The sequence below is a fragment of the Mastigoproctus giganteus genome, chromosome 2 (assembly GCF_048544385.1).
Source record: "Mastigoproctus giganteus isolate SK-2022 chromosome 2, ASM4854438v1, whole genome shotgun sequence".
Taxonomy (NCBI): domain Eukaryota; kingdom Metazoa; phylum Arthropoda; class Arachnida; order Uropygi; family Thelyphonidae; genus Mastigoproctus; species Mastigoproctus giganteus.
In genome coordinates this window covers 5604971-5632739 of record NC_143576.1, presented here as the reverse complement: position 1 = coordinate 5632739, position 27769 = coordinate 5604971, and the positions used below count along the sequence as shown (strand labels likewise).

Below are 27769 nucleotides of genomic sequence, written 5' to 3'. Positions count from 1 at the left end.
AATCTGCCCTCCATAAAGAAAATTTCTTGCAATTGTACCTTGCAGTGGAGGAGCAGTTTCCAAACTTTGTTGTAGTTCATACAGATGGGTCAAAGAATGACACCCACGTTGGAATCGCCACAGTTTTCCCAAACATAACATTGGCCTACCAACTGCCACATGAGTTCAGTATATTTTCTGCCAAACTATTGGCAATTCAGTTTGCACTGAAGCATATTGAGACCTCCAATATTGAAAACAGTATAATTTTCTCTGATTCTCTAAGTGCACTTCAAGCCCTGGAAAACACCATGAACATCACCCACCCAGTCGTAAAAGAAATAACAAACTCTTTATATACCTTATCTGAGCTTGGAAGAACCATACATTTCTGTTGGGTTCCAGGACATATGGGAATTCCAGGAAATGAATTAGCGGACAATGCCGCAAAAGCGGGCGACTTACCACCTGATGTACAGTGGAGAGTTCCACATCAAGATTATAGACGAATAATACAGGAAAAATGCATGTACCAGTGGCAATCAACGTGGCAAAACCAACTTGAAAATAAGCTTCGAAGTATCAAGCCAAATCTTGAGCAATGGCCTTCAAGTCTCAGTGCAATTCGACAACAGGAGGTAATACTAGCTCGTCTCCATATAGGTCACACTAATATTACTCATGGTTACCTTTTAAGAGGGGAGATTCACCCCCAGTGTGATCACTGTAAAACAGTGCTTTCAGTGAAACATATCCTTGTGGAATGCACAAAATTTGCAATAGAACGCCAGAATCACTTCAATCCAGCCTCAACTGAAGAACCACTAACGCTTAGTTCACTTTTGGGCAATAAAACAGATGTCTCAAAGATTTTTAACTTTCTCAAAGCAATCAATGTATACCACCTCCTTTAGCTAGTCAACAATCAGTTTCCTGACTCTCGATCCATAAAGAAATAGCATAAATACTAACCTATGTATGGCGCATTATGGCCATAGACGCCCATGCGCCAAAAAAATCCCCAAACAAACAAACAACAACAACTATAAAATGCATTCTCATAGGCTGCTTGCACTATCAAACTGACAGGACTGTAGCTTTTAAATATCTGTCAAATATATCTGGACCACTAACTTTACAACACCTCTTTGGAAACAATGCTAACTTGACCAAATTCTACAGTTACTTAAAATGAATTCACTTAATATGATTGCATTTAATTAATCCCTATATCACATACTATCAACAGATCTTGAACAGATGCAGTATGGCTTTTGTAGTTCTTATATTATTAAACCTTAACAACAGCATTTTGATTTGTTAGTTGATCCCACTGAAAAGAATTTATTAACTAAGACCAATATAAACCACCTTTATGGAAACAATTCCTGTGCTTTTTTCTTAATGTTCTTTATATCATTAAATTAATCTCACATCAATGCAATGATCACTGACAACTAGATCAAGACGGTTGGTTTCCCTTGCTGTCTCTAATATCTGGTATAAAAACCAGTCACGCAGTAAATCCAAATATATATATATATATTTTTTTTTTCCTGGGTGAGTTTCCAGGCACTATACAGAAAGTTAAAATTCTCCATGATAAGATTTACTAACCTACTCTGTATAGTTCTTTGTTATGCTTGTTGCAGTCAATTGGCGTACAGCATACCCTTACTCTCATTTTTGTCTTCCTAATGTTTATGTCACACAGCACTGATAGTGTTTTATGGGAAACTTTGCCAGTTGAGTTTACTGTTTTAGAATTTGTGTACTTCTTAACCAAATCTTACTGCTTTCTCCTCCCTCCCCATGTCATATCTATCCTCCATATACATGTTTTTATTCGCCATATTCAAATTCTACACCACATACGTTATGTGATGGTATTGGTGACTTAACCATTACTTCAAATTCATCAAATTTATTTACTAAATTCCTAGCATTAGTGTACAGGTGACCCCCGCTTAACGCTGATCATTCGTTCCGGAAAAACAGAGCGCTAAGTGAATCCGCGCTAAGCGAGCGCCGCTTTCCCATAAGGTAACATATGTATTTGTGAGCTGCGGTCGGTGCCATAGGATATTTCCTAATCAGTAACAAACGGTAATGAAAAGATGCACAAATGTCGGTCAAAATATTTAATATTCAAATATTTGCACATATAAAATATTCTGCATTACATACGTATAATTATGTGGTAACTACTTGCGTATCAAAAGTAAACTTAAAATTCCAATTAAAATAATGAATTTAATTGATTGAATTTAATCATGAAAAATGTGTGGATTTTGAGTTGAACTTTGACCCTCTTCCAAATAAACTAAAAGGGGTATTAATTTTAAATGGCCCGCAGCGTTACCACCCAACAATAACGTCAACTGATCCTTCGCCGCTTTGAAACTTGGCATGTTTTTTCTTCTTTCAATATGAAACTTCTTTTAGGCATTCGTTTCCACAAAAGTCCTGCTTCATCTATGTTAAAAACTTGTTGAGAAGTATAACACATAATACCCCTCTTCAATAATTTTAACAAGTTCTTTTTTGAAAGTTTCGGCTCCTTGATCTGCACTCCCTGGATTCTAAATCTATTCTACCAGCCCTTACCAGTTTTAAATGGTTCCACATTTTTTTTTTTTTTTTTTTTTTTAGGCGAGTTTTTTTCAGATCATCATATTGGCTAATCTCTCTCTCTGTTTTTTTTTTTTTTTTTTTTTTTTTGTTAATATTTAACTTAACTGAATTCTGCATTGGACATTATCTTCAATAAAATTAAAGTCTTTCCATTTCAATCCTAATAGCCGGCCTAGTCCTAGTTGCTTGCAGTGGAACAGCTACCTTTCCCGCTGCAAAAATTAATTCTTTATTTTTTTATAATTGTTCTTACAGTTAAAGTTGCAAGTCCTAAATTATGGCACACATCCGCTTGTCGTTGACCGGAATCGATTCGCTTCAAAACGTCTAATTTTCAAATTCAGTCTTTTTCTTACATTTATAGTCTTCGTACTGTGCTCAGACGTTGTTGATTTTTCATTCTTTTTTCATTCTTCGAAAATGTAACTGCGTTGGTTGCATTAATTATGATACAATGTTCAAGTAAACTGTCCGTTTCGCACGTTGTCTAATACGGTACTGAGTGATGACTAGACTTCGGATAAATGCATATAACGCAAATATTACAAGCAATATACTTCGTCATTTTTTAAAATGTTGATCTAGGAACTACGTAACAAGTCACTGTACTGAAATTAAATTAGCGTGCGAGAAATTTTCACTGAGCGTGGGAAAATTTCTCAAGTCGGCGTGGGAAACGTTTTAATGCTGTTTTGCTATTCATTTTCAAGCTATCGACTCCATCAAATGAAACGATTTCGTTAAATATGTCAAAAATGTAATCTGTAAAAGAGCGTTATAGTGATCTGTGACAGCGTTATAGTCAGACACGGGTTATAATATAATAACAGCGTTATAGCGAATCAGCGTATAGCGAACCGCGTTATAACGGGGGCCTGCTGTATAAGCATGTATGTGTAAATATGCTCTTAATAACTCTATAATTGCTTGTCCCATAAGGAACTCCTCGAAACAGGTCTGGTCATCCCTCACACTTTGCTTTCCAGTCCACCACTGTAGCCTGGAAAGGAATATCAAGAGAAGCACTGGAAGAATAAGTTTCACCTTTGCTTATGGCTATCATTAAATTATTTGTCTGTATTAAATATAATACAATCTGTATCATGTAATAATATTCTGTTACAACCTAGGAGGTGGTAGATGACTTTCATCAACCGGTGAAATACCACCACTTTGCTTATTGGAGGCTTGAAGTGGTGAAACCCATGTTTAGTCTCTAGAGAAAAGTTTCAGGCATCCCCTCCCCCATACTTCTCCTTCAACCCATGCACGGTACTAAGTACTATAGGTTTTGATACCTTTTGTGTTTGGGGTTTTCATAAAAAAAATATATAAATAATCGAAGAAAATTCTGGTGATGCCACATAGGAACAAACTCTCAGATGAATCCATTCAAATTTAGACCAGTTTTTATTATGATGTCATCTGACATTTTTAGTCTAAAAATTAGTCTAAATTTGAATGGAATGAAAGTGATAATTTGTGTGATTTCTTTATTTTTATTCTTATGGCTGAAGATGTGTTAATATTTCATTCAATGATTCTAGGCATCTCGTACTCTGCATGGATCTACAGTCAAGATATTCCACTGTCAACAGTCATATTTTTACCTTTTATCTGCACTTAGGTAAATATGAGGCCAAGAAATAAATTGCCTGCATTTTCTTTTGCATCTTAACTCTATGTACTTTTAATCTTGTTATTCTAGAAATTACAACTTTTCAAAGTGATAAGTGTCAGGATAAACTTTAAAAAAAGGCAATGAGATAGTATATATATTTGTGTGATATACAAAAATACAAGGATCAAAAACTAAATAATTTACTTTGGTCTTGCATACACCATTAACCCTTTTTTGAGTACATACATATGTAATTTATATGTTACATATGTTTTTCATGTGTGGGCTCTGCAGAGTATGTATATACAGGATCATCGAAAAAGGTGTCTGTGATTTCCCTTTTAATTATCTTTGGAAATATTTGATCAATTGCGTGATCGTAGCAGCAAACAGTGTGATAACTCACTAAGTTTTATTTAGCACCTCAACAATGACCTTGGCTGTGCTGTGAGTGTGCCAGAATGATGCACACCACCTCAGTCAGTGTTAGTAAGATGGCCACCAAAAGGTCCTGACCTGACACCATTAGACTTTTTCTTGAGGGGCTACCTAAAGAACATCATATGTGCATAAAAGATTTGCAATCTGCACCATTTAGGAGAGAGGATCACAGCTACAATAGCAACTGTTATGCCAGAAATGATTGAGTGCACATGGACAGAGAACTACTGTTTGGATGTTTGCCAAGCAATGAACGGTGCTCATATTAAAACATAGTAAGGTATGAAATTAAACTTGAGATATTCCTGTAGATATTAACAAATAAATCAATTGATTGATGTAAGTATTTGCGTTGAAATCACGGACACCTTTTTTGATGACCCTGTATTTATATGTTGTATATATGTACACTCAGTGATCAATGAATTATGACCACCTACCTAATACTTGACATTGTTAGGTAGGTAGTCATAACAGCTGTTATTCGAGCAAATGGGAGCATCCAATGCTTAACTAATACCTTGTTAGTCCACCATTTGCTCAGATAACAGCTGCTATTTTCCTAGGCAGGCATTGACTACACTAGCTGACTGAAGACAGCATCCATACGGATCTGCAGCCATGCTGCCTGCAAGGCTTTCCACCATGTTGGAATAGTGATGGTTGCATGTCCCTACACCACTTCCTGTTCCATAACATCCCACAGGTGTTCAATTGGATTAAGTTCAGGCAAATTTGGAGGCTAATCAACAACATGGGTGAAAACTTGACTGTATTTGTAAAACCACCGTGCACAGTGTGAGCCTGATAACATGATGCATTATAATCTTTTTCCTAGGCAGATCTTGTTTCTGTCCAGGAAAAAATGCAAAATGGCAGGGTGCTCATGGTCTCCTAAGAGGTGCTGGCAGATCTCACCAGTGAAACATTGGTCCATATGCACCAGGGGTTCTAGTTTTGCCAGCAAAACATGCTCCATATTAAGCAACCACCACTACCTGCCCAGATAGTGCGCACCATGCATGATCAGTCCATGGACTTGTGTTGCTTGTGCCAGACATGAAGGTGTCTGTCAGCTTGTTGCACCAGGTATTTGAACTCATCTGACTAGCACACTTGTTTTCAGTCTCCAGTGTCCAACCAGCAAGTTATCGACACTATAGCATTTGCCAACAATGATGATCAGAGTTAGGAGAGAGAGAGAGAGAGAGAGAGAGAGAGAGAGTCTTGGATTGTTTGCTGTGAAACCTCATATGTGAGTATGTGGTGCATTATCATCTGGGATATTGTTCCTGCATTCTCCCCATTTTATGCAATGTCAGTTGTCAGAGAGTGACCTGCCATTGAGCCCATACAATGCACTGCACCCTTTGTTCACCTTGTGTAATCCTTTACAGTTCTGTCAGTGAGAGATGGTTTGATCCAATTGACACAGTTCTTTTTAAATCTTACCACAGTAGGCCATGAGCAGCCGACAAGATGTGCTGTTTCTGATATGGCAGCACCCGATGCATGAGCACCCATAATCATGCCCTTTTGAAACGCCGTGATATTTTTACTGTGTCTCATAACTGCTACTTTATCACTTTGATTTGCACAACCAGATGCAAATTATCACTGCTCTAGTGTATGAAGCTATTCAGCTTTTTATACTGCAAGCTGTGTGGCATAGTTCATTACAGATGGAGTGGTCACAATTCAGTGATCACAGTGTGTGTGTGTGTGTGTTGCAAGGTCATTTTAGATAATGTGTCGATTTATGCACAAAAAAAGATTATGAAACTAAATTATGTACTGTATAAATAGATGTAGAGGATATTATTATATCAGAAAAAGTTACATTGAACTTATTGTTTTTTCGTGGTTTTTTTCATGTTTTTTTTGTCACAATATTTTTTAAATTTTGATTTTATTTTTAATGGCAATTTCACTCTGGTCTCTATGTCAAAATATGAACAAATTAATATTTAAAAAGTTTTATGTATGAAACTTTTTAAATATAAAAATACATAATTTTACATATTTTTCCTAAACTTCAAAATTCTACAAAGAAACTCATTCCACAGATTGTACCACCATAAAAACTCACTACCTGTATCCCATCTGCATTTGGAAAATTCGCTTCAATGGGCCCATAACTGCAATCCGCAATCTCTCTCTCTGAAGGAGCCCACACACATATCCAGAACTCACTCATGAGTATGTTAAAGAAATATGAGATCATCAAAGAAGTTGTTCCGCAAGGCTATGATCAACATTGTCTCGACTTGACTTTTTATTCATACTGTATCATTTAATGCATAAAAGTAATCATATTATGCCATTTTTTTTTTATTTATTTGTTTGTTTGTTTTTTTCTAGTGCTGTACCATAATTACAATATTGAAAAGTGTTAGGTATCAATTTGGCACCTCCGTAGCCAGGTAGGGAGGAGCAGCAGTGTGTAGCACACGCTTCTTAATTAAACTGGGATTCGAGCCAGTGACCACCAAATACGGAGGATGCGGAAAGGTCAGGGAATGATCACCGCAATCCCCAGAGCAATATGGCCTTAGTTGCTAATGCTCCTAAAAAAAACCAAAATAACAATAATAAATAAAATAGGTATCAATTATCATTAGCATTAGCAGAGGCATACAATGCAAGAAAGCAAGCTTATGCAGCATCAGCCAAAAAAAAAAAAAAAACTTCCCATGTCACACCCTCCATTCGTTCCAAATGGCTGCCCAGCTCAGCCTTAAATTTATTTAGGCTATCAACTTCTACAACAAAAGATGGAAGTCTGTTCCACCAATCAACTACCCGCAGGGTAAAAGGCAAATTTCTGCACATCTATTCTACAACTGTCTTTCCTCAATTTGAATCTGTGCCCCATCAGGGTCTTAATCTGAGCAAGAGGAAGAATCCCATCAGCATTCAGCTTACTCAAGCCATTCAAGGCCTTATAAACCTCAATCAGATCACCTCGCAGGTGCCTGCTCTCCAGGTGCTGCAATTTGCAGAACTTAAGCCCTTCTTGGTAAGAGCACCCCCCTTTGTTCCCCTCACCAATCTTGTTGTCCTTCTTTGTACTTGCTCTAGCAACTCTACATCCTTCCTAAAATGATGTCTCCAGACCTGTACACAGTACTCTAGGTGTGGCCTGACCATTGCCTTGTATAACAGGATAATCACCTCCTTGTCCATGCTAGCAAAATTCCTATATATCATTGACAAGACTCCATGACCTGCCCTGGTAGCCCATCTACACTGCTCAGCAAACTTCATATTTGACTGCACAATTACCCCAGGTCTTTTTCACTTTTCACTTCCCTGAGAGTAGTAACACACAATTGGTACGTTTCTCTTGGGTTATTGCTACCCATATGCAGTACTTTGATTTGTCAATGTTAAACTTCAGTTGCCACTTCTCAGCCCATTTGCCCAACTTATCTAGATACAGTTGGAGTAGCATACTGTCTTTACTGTCATTAACAGCCCTGCCAATCTTTGTATCATCTGCAAACTTGGGGAGTACCCATAGACTGGAGATGTGCAAATGTGACCCCAATTCACAAAGGAGGATCAAAGGCTGACACAAGTAATTATAGACCTGTGAGTTTAACTTCTGTTCCAGGAAAATTAATGGAGGCACTGGTTAAAGAAGCACTGCAGGATCATCTAGACAAGACTTCAGTTATAGCTCAGACACAGCATGGTTTTGTTAAGGGGAAGTCTTGCCTGACCAATTTGATTGGATACTATAATGCAGTCACAAAAGAGCTGGATGCAGGGAATAACTTTGATATTATATACTTGGATCTCAGAAAGGCTTTTGATACTGTTGCACATGGAAGACTGCTGCACAAATTGGAGCAGTGTGGCACTGAAGGCAAATTGCTGCTATGGATAAAGGGGTGGTTGAGGGGGAGAAGACAGAGAGTGGTGATCAATGGACACTGCTCGTCGTGGACTAATGTTATTAGTGGAGTCCCTCAGGGTTCAGTGTTGGGTCCATTATTGTTTTCTGTATTTATAAATAATATTGATGATGGTATATCAAGCTTAATGTCCAAGTTTGCAGATGATACAAAGGTTGGCAGGGTTGTTAAGGACACTACTGACGCTATGCTGCTGCAACAGGATCTGGAAAGGTTGAGCAGATGGGCTGAGAGGTGGCAAATGAAGTTTAACATTGACAAATGTAAAGTACTACATATGGGAAACAGCAACTCCAGAGCAACGTATCAACTCTGTGGTACTACACAGACAGTGGTAGAGAATGAAAAGGACCTGGGGGTAATTGTACAGCCAAATATGAAGTTCTCTGAGCAGTGCAGATGGGCTGCAAGAGTAGCTCATGGTGTCTTGTTAATGATATACAGGAATTTTTCTAGCAGGGATAAGGAGGTGATTATTCTCTTGCATAAGGAAATGGTCAGGCCACACCTTGAGTACTGTGTACAGATCTGGAGGCCTAATTTCAAGAAGGATCTAGAGATCTGCTGGAACGAGTACAGAGAAGGACAACAAGATTAGTGAATGGAACAAAGGGTTGCTCTTTCAAAGAAAGGCTTAAGTTTTGCAAATTACAGTGTCTGGAGACTAGGCACCAGCGAGGTAATCTGATAGAGGTGTATAAAGCCTTGAATGGTTTGAGCATACTCAATGCTGATGGGATTCTTCCTCTTGCTCAGAATAATCACCTGAGAGGGCATAAATTCAAATTGAGGAAAGACAGATGTAGGATAGATGTGCGTAAATTTGCCTTTAGCCAGCGGGTAGTTGGTTGGTGGAACAGACTTCCATCCCATGTTGTGGAAGTTGATAGCCTAAATAAATTTAAGGCTCAGCTGAACAGGTATTTCGAATGAATGGAGGGATGAAGTGGAAGTTTTTTTTTTTTTTTTTGCTGATGCTGCATAAGCTTGCTTTCTTGCATCATATGCCTCTACTAATGCTAATGCTAATTAAACCTGATATACCTTCATCATTGATAAATATACAAAACAACAATGGGCACAACACGAACCCTGGGGAACTTCACTAATAACATTTGTCCATGAAGAGTAGTGTCCTTTGATTACCACTCTCTGTCGTGTTCAAATGTTATTAGTGGAGTTCCATATAACCCTACCTCTCCAATTTGTACAGCAGTCTTCCATGTGCAACAGTATCAAAAGCTTTCCTGAAATCCAAGTACAGGTCAATCATCGCTAATCCGGCCACTAGTAATCCGAATCCACCGCAAATTTAGACATAATTTCCGCGAACGTAATTTCAAATGTCTCGGGTTGGTGCATGGACCTGCCACTACTGTTTTGGTGGCGTTGGTTGCAGCATCAGCTGTTGGCGCGAACTCATAAACACTGGAAAGCCATTCCCACTTGTTTTTCTGCATTTATTGTTATTATAATCTGCTCATATTTAGCCCCAGCCATGGATCCAATGCATAAAGGAAGTGCCTCTCGTGGTGTAAAGCGCAAACACCATACATTATCCATAACAGATAAAGTTGAACTTCTGAAAAAACTTGACAGCGGTGTGTCCTGTGAGAAGTTTAACTCTGCTTAATTGTAAATTCCAGCAATTTCTCTCAGGTCCTCTTATTTTAGTAATTTTCTTTTAGCCATTCCTTTTTAGATTTTTTTTTTTTACAACACTTGTACAAACTTGCGGAAAAACAACATAATATGGTGGATAACACGGCGTGCTAACAAACTTGTTTTCACAAAATCTCTAACAATACTGACAAACTTATTGCGATTTTATTTTATTGCAATTAGTTTTATTGCAGCACTCGCCGTGCATGCAATAAACTAAGCACAAATTACCTTCATACGTATGCTGCAATAGCATCACATGTGGCCGACATAGTTTCTCAAGAAATAAAGTAACCTACTTGGCCACGTCGGCCACATATATGTGATATGAAAAAAGTTTTTTTTTTTTTTTTTTTTTTAAGCGAAAACGAAAACACTGACATTACAATATTTAATTTAGAAATTACTAATCAAATTATTTGCTAAATATTTTTTGGTTCTTTGGGAATTTTTTTCTTAAACTAGCTTGGCAGTCAATGTGTTAAAGGTAGGAGGTGGTTAGCCGTTGGGTAAACTATATGTGCTAAAATAACCACTGGTGATCTGCCAAACTCACTAATCCGGCACCCCACAGGTCCCAACACTGCCGGATTAGTGAGGGTTGACCTGTATATGATATCAAAAAATTATTTTTGGCATTCAGTTCCTTTGTGACCAAATCATAGTATCCAATCAAATTGGTCAGACAAGACCTCTCTTTAACAAACCCATGCTGTGTCTTAACTATTATTGCAGTCTTGTCTAGATGATTCTTTAACCAGTGATTTCATTATTTTCCCTAGAACACAAGTTAAACTAACAGGTCTATAGTTACTTATGTCACCTTTTGAACCCCCTTTGTGAATTGGTGATACATTTGCACACTTCCAGTCCATGGAGACCTCCCCTGAGTCCAAGGAAGCTCTCATAATTATGGCTAAAAGTTTGCTTACTTCCTTTGCTGCCTCTTTAATATAACTGCATAGATTCCATCTACCCCAGGTGCCTTTTTTATGTTTAACTTCAATAATTTCTCCTCCACTTTGCTCTCAGTTATTACAAAATCGCTTAACTCCCTGTTAAAGTTTGATTAACTTCTGGTACTCCCCCTCATTGAATAACTCCTCATGTGTGAATGTAGATGTAAAATATTCATTCAGTTTATCAGCTACCTGAACATGATCATCAAGAGTCAACCCATCTATGTTAAGTGGTCCAATCTGATTCATCCCTTTCCTTCAAGAGTTTACATAAGTAAAGAACTGTTGTTGTTGTTGTTGTTATTTTGGTTTTTAGGAGCATTAGCAACTAAGGTCATATTGCTCCGGGGATATGCGGTGGTCATTCCCTGACTTTTCCACATCCTCCGTATTTGGTGGTCACAGGCTCGAACCCCGGTCTAATCAAGAAGCGTGTGCTAGCTCCTGCCCACCTGGCTATGGAGGCGCCAGTAAACAACTCTTTGCTGTTTTTCTTTGCATCCTTTGCCAAGGATTTCTCGTAATTTGCCTTCGCCTGCCTAACCTCCTTTGTGACTTGATTACAGACTAGCTTATATCTGTCGTACGCTTCTGTGTCACCTGATAATTCATATGCAACCCATGTATTTTTCTTTTCTGCCACGAGCTTCGTTAATTCATCTGACATCCATTTATGCCTGAACCTTGAACAGTATTTCTTAGTTGGTATGAAACACCTAGTAGCCTCCAAGATTAAGTACCTGAAGGCTTCCCATTTAGAATTCACCGTTGGTAACATCATCAGTTGATCCCAAATTATAGAATTTATAAACTGTCTGAGACCCCTGTAGTCACCTTTACGAAAGCAAAAGCCCTTCCCTTTAGCCTTGATGGTAGTTATATCTTTAAGTAATTCCCACATCAGTACATTGTGATCACTGTCACCCAGTGGTTCCTTTATCTGCAAATTCTTAATGCATGAATAATCACTGGTGATAATCAAATTAAGAGTATTACCCCCTCTGGTTTCCTCTCGAACATGTTGCTGTAGAAAACAGTCATCAAATAAATCCACAAAAGTCTTGCAAGTGTGCAAGTGACCAAGCCACAAGTTCCAGTCAATATCAGGAAAGTTAAAATACCCAATTATAAGACATTCTGATTTACTGGCCCACTCTAATCCTCTGCAGAATTGCTGCTTATTATACTCATGAGATTCATTAGGCCTGTAAGACACACCTACTCTCATTTTTCCTTTCCCATTGCTTATGTCACACTAAACAGACTCAACATTGCATTGTCCACCAACATCAATTAGATGCACTTCCTTAGATTTTGTGTTTCTTAACTAACAACATAACCCCTTCTACCTTCCCATCCTGTCTGTCCTTTCTATACACATTGTACTCCCCCAAATTCCAATTCTGCACTGCTTATGTCTGTGTGACACTGCGTCTGTGATATCCCAACAATATCTGTCTTTGATGTCTTGACTAGCACTTCAAGGCTAATCAAATTTATTAACTATACTCCTAGCATTGGTGTACATGCAAGTATACATGCACATGTTTCTACTCTTAGTTACCCTAACACAGCCCATGTATTTATTTGTTCCACTATGACTCCCAGTAGTCCTGGAAATCTCCATTACCTTGGTTTACAGACTGCTGCTCATTCTAATAGAAGCAGTGCAAGAATCACTTTTGCCTCTTCCTACGGCCACTGTTAACCTTTTAGTCTGTGTATCTCCCCAAGCTAGCAGTTTTCTGACCCACCTAACACTGCCTCGATAGCATCATCAAATATTCTTTCACCCTTTCTATTTAAGTGTACCCAATCCCTGTAGGTCATATATACCCCATCTTATGTTTTAAAATATACTTTTGAAACACTGGATCTTTTATGTTACCTTCTTATGTACATAACATTAATCTTTTCTCAAATTCTAACACTCCATGGTTTATACTTGTTCATTGTTTTAATAGAGCATTCAGTAAACATTTTTCCATTTATGCATGGGGGTAGGATTATACACACCACCAAAAAAGGTATGTAGTAAAGGTAAAATTATTATTCAGTCCTTTGTTGAAGTTGCATTTATTAAGATATCAGAAGAAAAATGCCAAATTCAGTAAGAGACTACAAGATGATCATAATTTTCACTGATACAGCAGTAAGTTCATACATAAAACTGCTGCAAACAGAATTTAGTTAACCTTAGTGAAGTGGCTTTGTTTGATTTTTTTATATTATTAACGATGATGAGCATGTGGGCTAGATATCTGTTTCCATTTGTTTAACTCTTACATGCAAAATTCTTTCAGTAACATTTTGAAGTTTGCACTGGCATGATAACATCTGTCTATCTGTGATGATTAGATAGGTAGGTATGATTAAAATTCATATTGATATCATTTATATGGTGTCTTTTCAATCTGTTATGTCACTTTAATGGAGGCCAGTCATCAAGGAAACTGTCAGAAATTTTTTGGAGAAAGTAATTCACATACAGGGTGGGTGCAAAAAATTCTGAGACGTATTTAGGGTCCAAAAATAAATAAATTTATGTTTATTATTGAGACAACTAAGGCCTGATTAATTTACACATTCATTGCATTCATATTGAATTTAGGGCAATGAGATTTTTGTTATCACAGTACATTAACATGTGTCCAATAAGTAAACATGCTTATTGGGCACACATTAAAATGTTGATTTGTTGCTAGCTATGGGGCTGCTTATTCTTATTTAATTTTTAATTATTGAATTATTTCTATTGTATTTTATCATTCAAAAACTCCATAACCATTCAGAATCAGACATGTTTATGTGACTTCTTTTTTCCCCCCCTCATATTTTATATTCTAAAATACATTCCAGTATTTCTTGCAGATACTTTTAAAACACTGTGTCTGTAAGGATCCTGTTTTATAGGAAGAAAGCTTGAGACATTTGTTTTTGTGATATTATACAATCCTTTAATGCCAGTGTTTACAGGAATTTGAAGTGGGGTTCTAAAACACATCCCAGAATTTTTTTTCAGATGCTTTTGAAACTACACTGAGTGGACAGAAATCATGGGATACCTATCTAGTAACAGGTAGACCCACCTTTCGTCCGGATAAGGGCAGTCATACGGCGAGGCATTGAGTCCACTAGTTCACGAGAGCATTCCACAGGTATTTCCATCCATGCTTGCTGCACCGCTGTCCATAATTTCTTCGCATTCCTGGGTGGAGGATTAAAAGCTAGAATGGACCTTTCCACAGCATCCCAAAGATGCTCCACAGGGTTCATGTTAGGTGAACTGGGAGCCCATTCCATGGTGGTAAAATCTGAGGAATGCTCTTTGAACCATGTTATAGTCATCATGGCTCTGTGAGGAGGTGCATTGTCCTGCTGGAAGAGTCCATTGCCCTGTGGGTGCATGATGACCCTGAAGAATGCCCATCCTTGCAGATGGTCTGCAAGGATGGACACATAATCTGGATTGTTCAGAGATGCATCTAGATGTACCAGAGGTTCCAATGTGTGCCAGTTTAACATGCCCCAGACCATTACTGACTGCCCACCTGCCTGAACAGTTCCTTGTTGACAGCTTCCTCGTTGAAGTCGGTGGTTTGTGCCACTGTCGCTCTCTGGTTGGCTGAAACATTGCGAGACAGATGTCAACGGCCACGTTCATCCACCACCTTTCTCCACCCACAATGAGATGTTATTCCAGAAATGGTGTATTTCTGATACACTCTTGATACTGTTGAATGGGGATAGTGAAATTTCTCACTATCCCCATTCAAGTGGCCCATGAGTGACCCATGTGTCGGGCACCCACTATCATCCCTCTTTCAAAGTTGGTTAACTCGTGGTGTTTATCCATACTGACATCAAATTACCGTCTATGTGAATTCAGTGTACCTATATACCTGCCAAGTGGTGGGTTCGTCCACTAACAAGAGGGTTGACAGTGTCACGTTGCCCAGGAACTAGTGTCCCATGAATTCTGTGTACATATGTAAAGGATTTGGTTTTATGGAAAGGAGGCTTGGGATATTTACAGTAATTTTTGTGATAGCATACAATCCTTTAATGCTGGGGTTTGCAGGAACTAGAACTACTGCTGTCATTTTTGTATGGAGGAACAATAATTGAGGTCAGGAGTAAGATGCATATAATTTTTTTGTTGCCACTAACTGATGAAAAAGTGAAATTGAAAAGTCAAAGTCAACTGAGAAGGTGCATCTCTATTTGTGAACTGAGAGTCTGATAACAGTAATTTAACTATTAAAATCTGCTAGTATATAACATACTAGGAATAAAGAATAACCAGCAGAAATTTCAGAACTCAAAAACTACAAAATTCCTTTCTTTAAGGAATATTGAATAACCAGCAGAAATTTCAGAACTCAAAAACTACAAAATTCCTTGTGAAACAGTGTATCTCCTTTATAACTTAGTTTTCACAAGTCAGAATGATACATTTAGAGAAAGAATAAAATAAAATCCGCCTAATTAAGTTCTCGTGGAAGTTGCATATCTTATATAAAGGAGAAATTGAATAATGGGCAGAAGAAGTACAATGATAAATTCAGCTGCCAGTGTGCCATGTCTTTGGAATATGGGGGGGAGGGGGGATAAAGTGACAAAAGAAAAACAAATGCTACATTCTCCCAACTTATGGAGATTAGCCTTATAAACCATCTGTATAAGCAATAAGGTCAAAAATAGCCAAAATTCCTTTCAATACTGTGTCCATTACTATGTTATTAATATAGTCCTAATATTGACCCTTGTGGATGCCCCTGATTTTTTCTACTTCCTTACATTGAGAGATTATCTTAATCATTCTGTTATTTAAATAATCCCTTATTTAAATTAAGGGATTATTTAAATCCCTTAAGTCAAACACATATTTAGAGCATATTAAATCATTCATTCTTCTCAGTAGGCTTGCCTACCACAATCTGTTGAATGCTTCTCTAAAGACAATAGCTATACCTAAAGCATCTCTCAACCAGACTTGATTCCTCACCTAGTCAAATACATTTGTATAGTATGTCTTTAGTTGACTTTCCTTTTATAAACCCAAATTGATTTTCCGAAGCTAGCACTTGATCCAAATACCTTCTAACTTCTTCACTAACATCCTTTCCAGGATATTACCCATAATTGAGGGCAAAGTGATAGGCCTATAATATCCTGAATTGTTAACTTGCTTATCTGGATTCTTCAACAAAATTTTATTGTGGAGTTCCTTCCAAATACTTGAATGCACCTTCTCTCATACAACTATCGTACGGAGATAATATATCAGTTCAGCAAATCTTATTATTACATCAGCTTCTAATAGATCACCCTCAGGTGATTTGCCTTTCCTTGTGAAGAATACTACTTTTAATTCCTTTATTTGGAATTCATTTTCTTGACTCAAACTGATATAATCTTTATTTTCTTTTTATAACTGTCACAGTACCACAGTATCCTCATCATGATTATTATTTGGAAATTCCTATCGGTTATCATCTTGCCTTTCTCTTTCCAGCTCATAGATTCATTTTAATTGTCTTTCTGTACTATGTGAACATGATATAGACCAGCAGCTGCCTCACTTGGTGTGAAGCAGCTGCACGTGCAGTCTCATTATTTAATAGTCACACCTTGTAATCCTTTTTGGTCACGTCTTTCTAATCCAATGATCAGCTTTAGCTCTGATGCCACATTCACATTTGATCATGCAGTAGATGAGGAACTGTGCACTGAAGTATTGTCTAATTTAAATGGGAGCCTGGCAATTTGAAAAGGTAAAAATATTACAAGATATATTTTAAGGTGGATCTGAAGACAGTCACACTGTTTCCTGATAGTTCGGGAGTAGTGTATTATATACAGTAAATCCTCAATTTAATTTCATATTTAACATACAAAATAACAAAAAAAAAAAAAATTGACTGTACCAAAGTGTTTTTTGAGTATGCTCATGCGATAGGGAAAACTGGGAATTCATGATTCGTAGTCAAGAGGACACATCTCCAGTCTGTCTATGGATATGTTCACTATCATATCATTAAATTTTCATCTGTGCCCTGGTTCTTTATTATAACCTTACAGTCAGTCCTCGTATAACACATGTTTACACTACATGAATTCGATCATACATGATTTATAAATAGGGGAACGATATCGTATATAACACAAACTGAATTTGCTTATGCACGATTTGCCTTTGTGTTTACAAGAAATGGCAGTCGAACGTGGAATCACCCCAACTGAATGCGACACGATAGGAATGAAGGGAAGATTCTGAAAATGTATTTATGTTTTTTATATCAGTGAAGGGGAAACGCTTTTCGCCATAATAACATAAAAACCCACACAATTCCAGCTATCGGTATTATCGCAAATGCAATTAGATCGAGTTTACTACTAGTTTATAACAGATTCCACTAGCAGGAATGCAACTGGAAATTGTTTTTATTGTTTTATGGTAGAAACCCCCAGAAATGTGCTTTAGTAAAATGTGAGCTAGTGAGGTGTTCAAAATGTGTCTCTGCGTTGACGGTGTTGTTTATTCAGTTGCTACACGCGTGCAGCTTTGCTTTTGTGTATCCAGCGTGCCTCCTCATTTTGTAATTGTGCATTATTTCCTAAAAATGAGTAAAATACTTAAAAGGTGTGAAAACGAAGCATCCTGGTGAAGACACTACAGATTCAGGGAGAAAAAGAAAAGCAATATTGATAAACAGGGGCGGACTGGGTCAAAAATTCTTACCTGGAAAAATTTGTAGTGGCCTCATACTAGCATTTATGGCCAAAATCACACCAGCCTCCGGCCCACCAGGGTTTCCCCGGTAAGGCTTATGGCCAGTCCACCACTGTCGATAGAGAAAAAATATGAAATTGTGAAACGCTTTGAGTAAAATGAAAGACCATGTGATATTGCACATGCTACAGCCCTAAATGAGGCAATGCCGAGAATTGCAAAGAATGCAGAGAAAATAAAAACAACCTTCATAGCAGGAACAACTCAAAGTGTAATTAAAATCCATTAGTTTAACAGATATTTATTTAAAGTATACCCAGTAAAATAAAATAAAATAAAATATTTCCAGAAGCTTTCGGAACTCGTGTCCCTTTCTCAACTGACAGAATTTTTGAATACATTACAAGCAAAGTGTGGCACGTTACTCATTCGTCATTGTTGTAGCACGGACGTGTGCTGCCTTGCGCCAGTGATCATCCATCAATAAAACGGTTGTCTCCAGGATTGGATGTATACGCATGCCTTTCTGGCGATTTAATGCCTTAGGGTTGTTCATTATGTTTAGTGACTCTAGCCATAGGCGGTGGCGAAAGTGTCGCGCGTGGTCCACTATCTCAAAGTCGCGCTTGGGGTCAAGATCGTGGTTGGTAGCCCAAAAATGTTCTGCAAGCGCGGACTGGTCAGTTTCGGCAAGCCGGATTGCTCTGTCGTGTTCCGTGAGGCGATCCTGGAGACGTCTCGATGTCTCACCTACGTAGCAACTGTTACAGGCCCTACAGGTGATACGGTACACTACATTGCTGCGTAAGACAGGTGTGACAGGGGTCTTCACACTGGAGACAAGTGAACGTAGGTTCCTACCTGGTAATTGTACACATTTGATGTTGTAACTTCTCAGGATCTTCGAGATACGTCCTGACACTCCTGGATAGTACGGAATGTAGGCGGATGATATGCCGACTTGCTTCGGAGGTCTTGGGTTGGAAGTAAGTTCTTGTGCCTGTAACAAGCATCTGTTTAGTACATGGGATGGATAACCGCATCTGGTTAAGTCCGCCTTCACACGGGAGATCTCGTTACGTCTAATTGTGTCGGTGCTGGAATGGCTCCAGGCCCTGGAGAATTCCAGGAGCCACCCTGGAGCCATTCCAGCACCGACACAATTAGACGTAACGAGATCTCCCGTGTGAAGGCGGACTTAACCAGATGCGGTTATCCATCCCATGTACTAAACAGATGCTTGTTACAGGCACAAGAACTTACTTCCAACCCAAGACCTCCGAAGCAAGTCGGCATATCATCCGCCTACATTCCGTACTATCCAGGAGTGTCAGGACGTATCTCGAAGATCCTGAGAAGTTACAACATCAAATGTGTACAATTACCAGGTAGGAACCTACGTTCACTTGTCTCCAGTGTGAAGACCCCTGTCACACCTGTCTTACGCAGCAATGTAGTGTACCGTATCACCTGTAGGGCCTGTAACAGTTGCTACGTAGGTGAGACATCGAGACGTCTCCAGGATCGCCTCACGGAACACGACAGAGCAATCCGGCTTGCCGAAACTGACCAGTCCGCGCTTGCAGAACATTTTTGGGCTACCAACCACGATCTTGACCCCAAGCGCGACTTTGAGATAGTGGACCACGCGCGACACTTTCGCCACCGCCTATGGCTAGAGTCACTAAACATAATGAACAACCCTAAGGCATTAAATCGCCAGAAAGGCATGCGTATACATCCAATCCTGGAGACAACCGTTTTATTGATGGATGATCACTGGCGCAAGGCAGCACACGTCCGTGCTACAACAATGACGAATGAGTAACGTGCCACACTTTGCTTGTAATGTATTCAAAAATTCTGTCAGTTGAGAAAGGGACACGAGTTCCGAAAGCTTCTGGAAATATTTTATTTTATTTTATTTTACTGGGTATACTTTAAATAAATATCTGTTAAACTATGGACCCCAGTACTCCAGGCCCATTTGTCACTAAAATCCATTAGATTAAGGCACAAAGAATTGGAAGAGATGGAACGGCTGTCATCTGTTTCGATAGGAAATCAAACAAAAAACAAGTTTGCTTACGATAGAAGCAAAAGCATTAGCAATATTTTATTACGATAATTTATTGTTTTTGGTAATATTTTGGTTACAAATGTGTTTTCAATCTTGGGTGGTCGGCACCTAACCCTATTTTTCCCATAGGACCTGTTGTTTATATTGCACAATTTTGCATTTCACGAGGGTTTCTAGAAACACAACTATCGTGCTATACGAGGACTGACTGTACTTGCAGTATATCATCATAGTTTACCCCCCCCAAGAAAACAGGTGAAAAGCAAAAATGTGTGCATCTGAATGTTTTGTAGAAACTAAAACTGTTAGAGAGTAGTGTGTCTGTTTTCCAGTTTCAGGAATATTGAAAGGAGTCAACTATGATGATTCACCAGTATCTGAATTTCAGCTTCTTAGCTCTGGATAAAATTTTTCCAGCCACCGCTATATGGTAACACTAAATTATCTTCTACCATGTGTTGTGTATCAACCAATAAAATCAAGGCAAATAACTTCTTTTTTTATTGTTGAACTTTATTTCAGTGTTTTCCACAAAGTAACTTTAAGTTTTCAGTTATGTGGGGTTATAAATGGTCTCAAAAAAAATTTTTTTTTTGATTCAATGGGCATTCATCAATAACAGACTCTTCCACTTTATTTTTCTATATCTGGCATTTGATATTGACCCTTTTCCCTATAAATTGTTTGTGATTGCACATTTTTTGTTTGTCTTTGGCTTGATTTTATTGTTGTTATATTATCATTATTTTACATAATGTTATTGTCATTAACCTCATTAGTTTTTTATGTTTCTTTTATTGCTTAAAGATGTAAGCCCTTCTGCCATCTTTGGCTCTTTCAGAATGCGTGATTATTGTTAATGGTTAAGGTACCCATCTAGTTGTACTTGTAACTTGCTCTGGGATTAACTTGACTTGTTATATACTTTAACCCTACATCTTCCAGAACTGTTACTTGTGTGGTTGTGTATGTCACTATCTTGTACTCAGTCTTCATAATAAATTGTTGTTGGGTTGGTTAGTTGTAAGGTGTCAGTTACAGAGAGCCCAATGTCAGGCACATCAAATTGGTGGCTTGCAGGCTGCATGTGGCCCTCAAATATTTGTTGTGAAACCGCAGATGTTCGTAAATTTTACAGGTTAACAGTATTAAACTTATATGAAAATAATGGTAAATAAAATTCTTAATTTTACAAACCTTCATAATGTTACTCGTTATGAGATCATGTATTTTTTGTGCCAATTGATGATAAAGTTAATGAGGCATAATCTTTTTGTGCTGTTAACTTAATTGATTTAAAGATAAATTGAACTGTATTTTTAAGTGTTTATATCTGTTTTTTAATTAGTAGAAGTGTGACTGAATTTAAAAACTTCAGTTTTTTTTTAAAATACTTATTTCACTTTTTTACTGTCCTGTAGATGATATAGTGGCTTTGCCAATCTAATAATCTTTCTATACATTAAAATAATTTTTCTCCTAATGATATTTATTCAGCCAATGGGAAAAGGGAGATGCAGGTTATGTGGTAATATGTAACAAATGCAAAAATACGTAACAGAAGCTTGTTTTACTGTGGTAAAACAAGCTTCTGCTTTTTTTTAGTGTTTGATAAACATAGCATGGTCACACGCTATGTTTATCTAACATGACCACATGGTACCATTCTTGAGTTCCACATGTAACGTATTTATTTAAATAAACTAAAAGCAACAAGGCATAACATTTTAAGAGTTTAAGATTCTATATAATATTGGTGTAGATACACCATAGACAACTCTTAAAGAAAAACTATGATCGTAGTGCGAATGGCACCCACCGATGAAAAGCCAACTAGCTTTGAATTGGTGCCATCTGGGTGGTGGTGGTACCCACCGAGAATAAGTGATAATAGTCTTCTCTTTTAGTGAAGCATTACTTATTCGAGGTAGTGCAATACATAGTAACTCGTGATGGATGAGCACAATATGAGATACAGATGAAATGATGCCTTTCACACTATGATCATAGTTTTTCTTTAAGAGTTGTCTATGGTGTATCTATACTGATATTATATAGATATAGTAATGTATTCATGTATTCATAGCTGAGGAAGAGACACACACACAGAATCGAAAGCTTCTGTAAGTATTTTATTTTATTTTATCAAAAGGAGCAAGCACAGCGAGCCGGGGGTGAAGCCCCCTAGTTCTCACTAAAAAGGTTATTATTTAATAATGAAAAAGATCATTATTTAATAATGACCTTTTTTTAATTTATGATTTTCACTTCGAGAACATTTTTCACAATGTGAAAAACTTTACCAAATCTATGGCAAAGAGCTTAGGAAAACCCTCAGAAAAGCTTAGGTTTTTACTTTCTATTTACATGGAGACTAGTCTAGAAAAACATACATTTTATCCATATGTATACTGATGCCTCATGACCTTAGTTTCCTCAGTGCTCACCTAAATCTGCTCTTTTTTTTTTTTTTTTCAATTAAAACTAAAAATTTATTTCCCTCTAGTAATTGTAGAATTGTCAAAGTTTATTCTGAACTTAATACAGCATATCTTTTAAAGAGTAGATGACAAAATATTTATTTAAAATTTTATATATGTTAGTAAATTAATAAGAGGAGTTTACCTCAATATTACAGCTCTGTTTCATACTATCTAATTAAAATTTTATATATAGAGATTTTGTCATTAATTTTGTTTTGCATACTGCAAAAATATTTTTAGAAAATAATGAAAAGTGCCTTTTGGAAGGAGAAATGTAATAGTTTTGTTTTGCAAATGTAAAATAATTAAGTACACTTTTTCCTTTTTTTAATCTATAAATTGATTTATTTTTCCCTTTTAGAATTGTCTCAGTAGAACAATGCCAAGAATGTACAATAGTCCTTGGTCCTGTGGCAGTTACTCTACAATTGTCAGAATGTAAAAAATTAACACTTATTGCATTAGCAAGAAGGGTAGTTATAAGGTAATATTTAATTTATGACTGCTTTTATTTAATATTGGAAATATAAAAGAGTGATTTAAAAAGTAATGCCAGTTTTACTATACCGTAGCATAGTAAAATAGTAAAAACCCAGAATCAAGTAGACCAAAAAAAAGGTAGCAATAATATTTTAGTGTATTCACTTGATCTGAGTTGATCATTTTGTTAAACAAGTCTATTACTTAATTTTCTGTGTTGTTATGTTGAAGTGCATGAAGGTTTAATATTTGTGCAAAGACATCTGTTATAAAGCATTTTTTGACTCATATTAGGATATGCTGGTGGATCAAGCATTAAAGCAATTAGGATGGCACATAAAAATGAGTTTGAGAATAGCCCCATTAAAGTATACAGTATAGGTGATAGACCAACTCTGTCAAACTGGAAGTGCAGTGTTGACACAACCTGCAGATCTTTAGGGATAGTGTTACTAATAAAGAATGGTCACATGCAAAATTTTCAATCTCCAAAGAAAATGTTGCAATAAAACTAAACACGAAAAGAACTTCACCCCAGAGTATGCTGCCAATGCTAGATCCTCTTCATATAAGTTCAAGTGGCTCACGAATTATGTGACACTGTCAAGAAACAGGAAATTATATTTTTCATGAGACATAGCAATGCATAGGTAAACTTAGTTTTCCTAATGAATACACATGCAATTGTTAGGATGTAATAGCAGCACATTTCCTAGGATTTTAGCAGCAAAATGAATCAAATACACTTTTCATACATTTTTCTTAGGATATATATATAACACTGTAGTGTTCCATTTCCAGTCACAAGACTGTTGATTCCTGCTTATTGGGGATCACTATCATTGTCACTATTTTAACAAAGTATCAGTGCAATCAGGTCATTAATGACCTGAGATGATTTTGTTTGCCCAGAAGTTCAAATTTCAAAAGGCAATGGTTTCAACAGGATGGCATCCTATATTCTACAATTCCTGAAGTGCTGCCTTGTGGCAGTACTTCAGGAATTGTCTCATTTTGAAAGGAACTGATTATTTCCATCCAGTACACTTATCTGACCTAACACCACCAGGTGCCTACTTGTGGAGGCACCTGGTGGTGTTAGGTGGCCTACTTGTCAAGGAGAAAGTTTTTTGCAATCATGTACAAGATCTCTGTACATTTTACTGGAAAAGCATAAAAAGGAACTGTACACAGCACACCAACAGAAGCAATTCATGAGATCAGTTCTTGGACTACTGTTGTTTATCATTTTCATAAATGACATTGATGAAGGGATAGAAGGTGTAATGTAAAAATTTGCAGATGTAAAGATTGGCAGAGTTATTAATGATCAGTACCAAGAAGCATTCTTTCAGGATGAATTGAACAGACTTCAAAGATGGTCAGAGAAGTGGCACCGTGTTTTTTAATGCTGCTAAATGCACTTGGGAAATTTCAACCCCCAAATAAATTATACACTTGGTGGGGTTGAATTAAAAACAGTGGAGGAGGAAAGGGATCTGGAAGTTACAATACAAGCAGGTATGAAGTTTTCTGAACATTGTAAACAGACAGACAGGTAGCCCATGGTGTCCTATCGATGATTTATTAAACATTATCCTGTAGAGATAGGGAAGTCATAATCCCACTGTGTAAGGCTATTGTAAGACCACATTTGGAATACAGTGTTCAAGTATGGAGACCTCATCTGAAAAAAATTACACTGAGCTTCTTGAAAGCAAAGATGGGCAACTCGAATGGTGAAATTGGCAGAAGGACAAACGTATGAGGAAAGACTGATTATGTGAGAAACAGAGCTTACAACCAGGCACCTTAGAGGTGACCTAATTGAGATTTATAAGGCTCTGAAAGGGATTGGTAAAATGAATGAAGGAGAAATTCTCACTGTTATAAAGAATTCCAGAAGTACGGACCATAAATTCAAATTAAGGGGTTGAGATTTAGAGTATATTGTAGGAAGTTTTCATATCACAAATTTAAACAAGTACACCAACCGTTTAACTATAATAGTTTAATACTGAAAACTATAAAATGTACCAGACGATACAGTACTGTAAAATAATATTTACAAAAACTGATTTACAAAATAAAATGTAGGATGCAATTTTAAAATACAATAAAATATAATAAAATATAAATAAAAGTTTTAAAATACAATAAAATATAATAAAAGTTAAAAGCGATAAAACAATGATAGCTTTCAGGGGCATCCACCTCCTTTCTCAACAACAATGATGTTTAGGCAACACATCCTTAAATAACAGGTTCACAGCACACATGGCTGACCAGGTGCATGCTCAGTATTTCTTTCATGTGAACCAGAACCGGAAGTGGCTCAGGAGTGTGGAAATGCAAAATGCTCGTCTTTTGCAAGGACCACAGCCTCCAGTAGGGGGTGGAGCCGAACATCCCTGTCCCTATTCATACTATTGTTTTCGGACGAGCCAATCCACAAACTCTCCAGCCACTTACAGTCCCAGAACCTATGTGCCTGGTCAAGGATGATAGCATTCACTGGGGAGACCTGGTGTTGTTTTTCCCCTAACTTGCCCAATTTCTCTCTCTCTCTCTCTCTCTCTCTCTCTCTCTCTCCTCAGAGGTACTACAATGTGTCCTTACCCTACCCAAAAGTGCCCTGGCAACACTATTTTTATGTTGCGCAGTCTGTGCTGAACTATAATGGGTGTACTGGCTCCTACACATTTGGTTTCCTAAAAACTTAACATAATTTTAATATTGTCCCATTCACAAATAAACATCAATATGTGGTATAGCTAAGTTTTAGGCCTAGTAAAAGAGCAATCACTGTAAGGTCACCACAGATATGCCAAGAAAACTGCTCATACATGATGCTTGTGAAGAGAAGTTTCATGTTATCTTATGTTTCTTTCATTTGTACAGCATATGCTACTTTACAGCTTAGATGTGGTAAAGTCACCCATTGATGTTGGTGTCAGAATGCCATCAGCCCAAGTACAGTTGCACACAACACTGTCCCAGTATATTGCAGTACTTATTAGCTTGGTACTGTTATTTTATCAGGCATTCATGCATCCATTTTCAGCACAAGCCCTCTTTTAAATCCTTGACAGCTGATTTATTATAACTGTTGAGAATTCCATGACATGTGTGCTCATGATTCCATGCACCTATAATTTGCATGAAATTTGAACTACTTTTTCAATGAAAATCACTCAATTGGAAGTGATTAATCAATCTTTAATTTGAATATCTCATTAAATATGCATAAAATTTAAAACTGTTCAGAATGTTTTCAGTTTTATTTTGGCCATGGAAACTATTCCTGTGCCTATTTATAACCGTACACTTTGTATATACGTCTCTGACATATTCTACAGTGATGGGCATTATACCCACACGTTTAACCTTTCTTTCTTAAATTCAGTCCTTTTTATTTAATTATATACTTATTTGGTATGTAGTCTTTAAATAAGACTCTTTGCATACCATTTAGAATGCCATAAGTTAGGAAACACTGCTGAGGAATTACTGCATATGTGTAAGATACAGTACAAGCATGTGAAGGAATGATATATGAAGTTGCAGAAGAAATTTTATACATGTAAAATTATTTTTGGCATGTTTTTGCTGCAATTTTTCATTATGTGGAATAAGTCGCTTATAAGACAAAATTCCTCTCTTATAGAAAACAAATTTTAATTTTTTTTTTTATCTGTTTTTGTTGTGTTAATTTCTTTGCATTTGTAATATTATTGTATTGTGCATCATTGTAATATGTTAATTGTGATTTAGTGGTAAAGTTGAATATAGTACTACTGGATTTAGATTATATGAGAAACAAAATTATTAAAATACCAATTTATAGTACTCATATTATTGTGAATTTATCATTATAAAAAATTTTCAGTGCATTTTCCATGACATCAGATTTCCCCCCCCCCCCATACCATATTCTGAATTACTCTACTTAGAGGACTCGCTGTGGGCTAATGTGTATAGATGCAGATATGTACATTAAAATATTGAACCTATATACAGTCCCACAAAAAATCCATAGTTCATTGTCACCTTTTATGCTGGTATTTTAGCTGCAATAAAAGAAGTTACTGTGAAGTTAGAAATGCTTCTGGTAATCTGTGTCTATACTGGAATATATAAGTAGAGATTTTTCTTTAAAAATTTTATTTGTTTGTTTATTTTTATTTATTTTTTTCTGATTCCTAGAGATTGCCATGGAGCTAAATTGTACATGTTGACACCTACTAGACCTCTTATTCTGGGAAATAAAAATGTAGAAATTCAGCTTGCACCATACAATACAACTTACCCCATGCTTGGAAAACATATGGAGCTTGCCGGATTATCTGACAAAATGAATAAATGGAATATGCCTTTTTATCTTTGTAAGAATAAGCCAATTATCTATTTAATTCATTTGTAACGTTGTCTAGAGAATAATCAGAATATAAAGCAAAATAGTATTAATTTTTAAATTTTAACTTTTGATCATTATATTAACATGTGAATACAGTGATCATGCAATAATAATATGAGGAACAGTACGAAAGTAATTCCTCTAATTTTTTGCTTTCGAATGTGGTGCCTTCAATCATTTCATGTGTCACTGAGTGGTCACTAGAGGTCTCTAGTTTCACCATACTGAGTGGTTTGTTTGTTTGTTATTTGGATTTTAGGAGCATTAGCAATTAAGGCCATGTTGCTCCGGGGATATGCGGTAGTCATTCCCTGACCTTTCCGCATCCTCCGTATTTGGTGGTCACGGGCTCGAACC

At 37.0% G+C, this 27769-nt stretch overlaps 1 protein-coding gene across 1 annotated transcript in view; it reads left to right on the top strand.

Annotated features, from left to right (window-relative positions):
- LOC150089132 (TBCC domain-containing protein 1-like) overlaps window positions 1-27769 on the top strand; it is a 219297-nt gene that overhangs the window by 125571 nt on the left and 65957 nt on the right. Inside the window, exons 10-12 of the mRNA XM_090390345.1 lie at window positions 4161-4240; window positions 22877-22999; window positions 27202-27380. Of these exons, the coding sequence (XP_090246471.1) occupies window positions 4161-4240; window positions 22877-22999; window positions 27202-27380 (382 nt within the window). The remainder of the gene's footprint in view (window positions 1-4160; window positions 4241-22876; window positions 23000-27201; window positions 27381-27769) is intronic.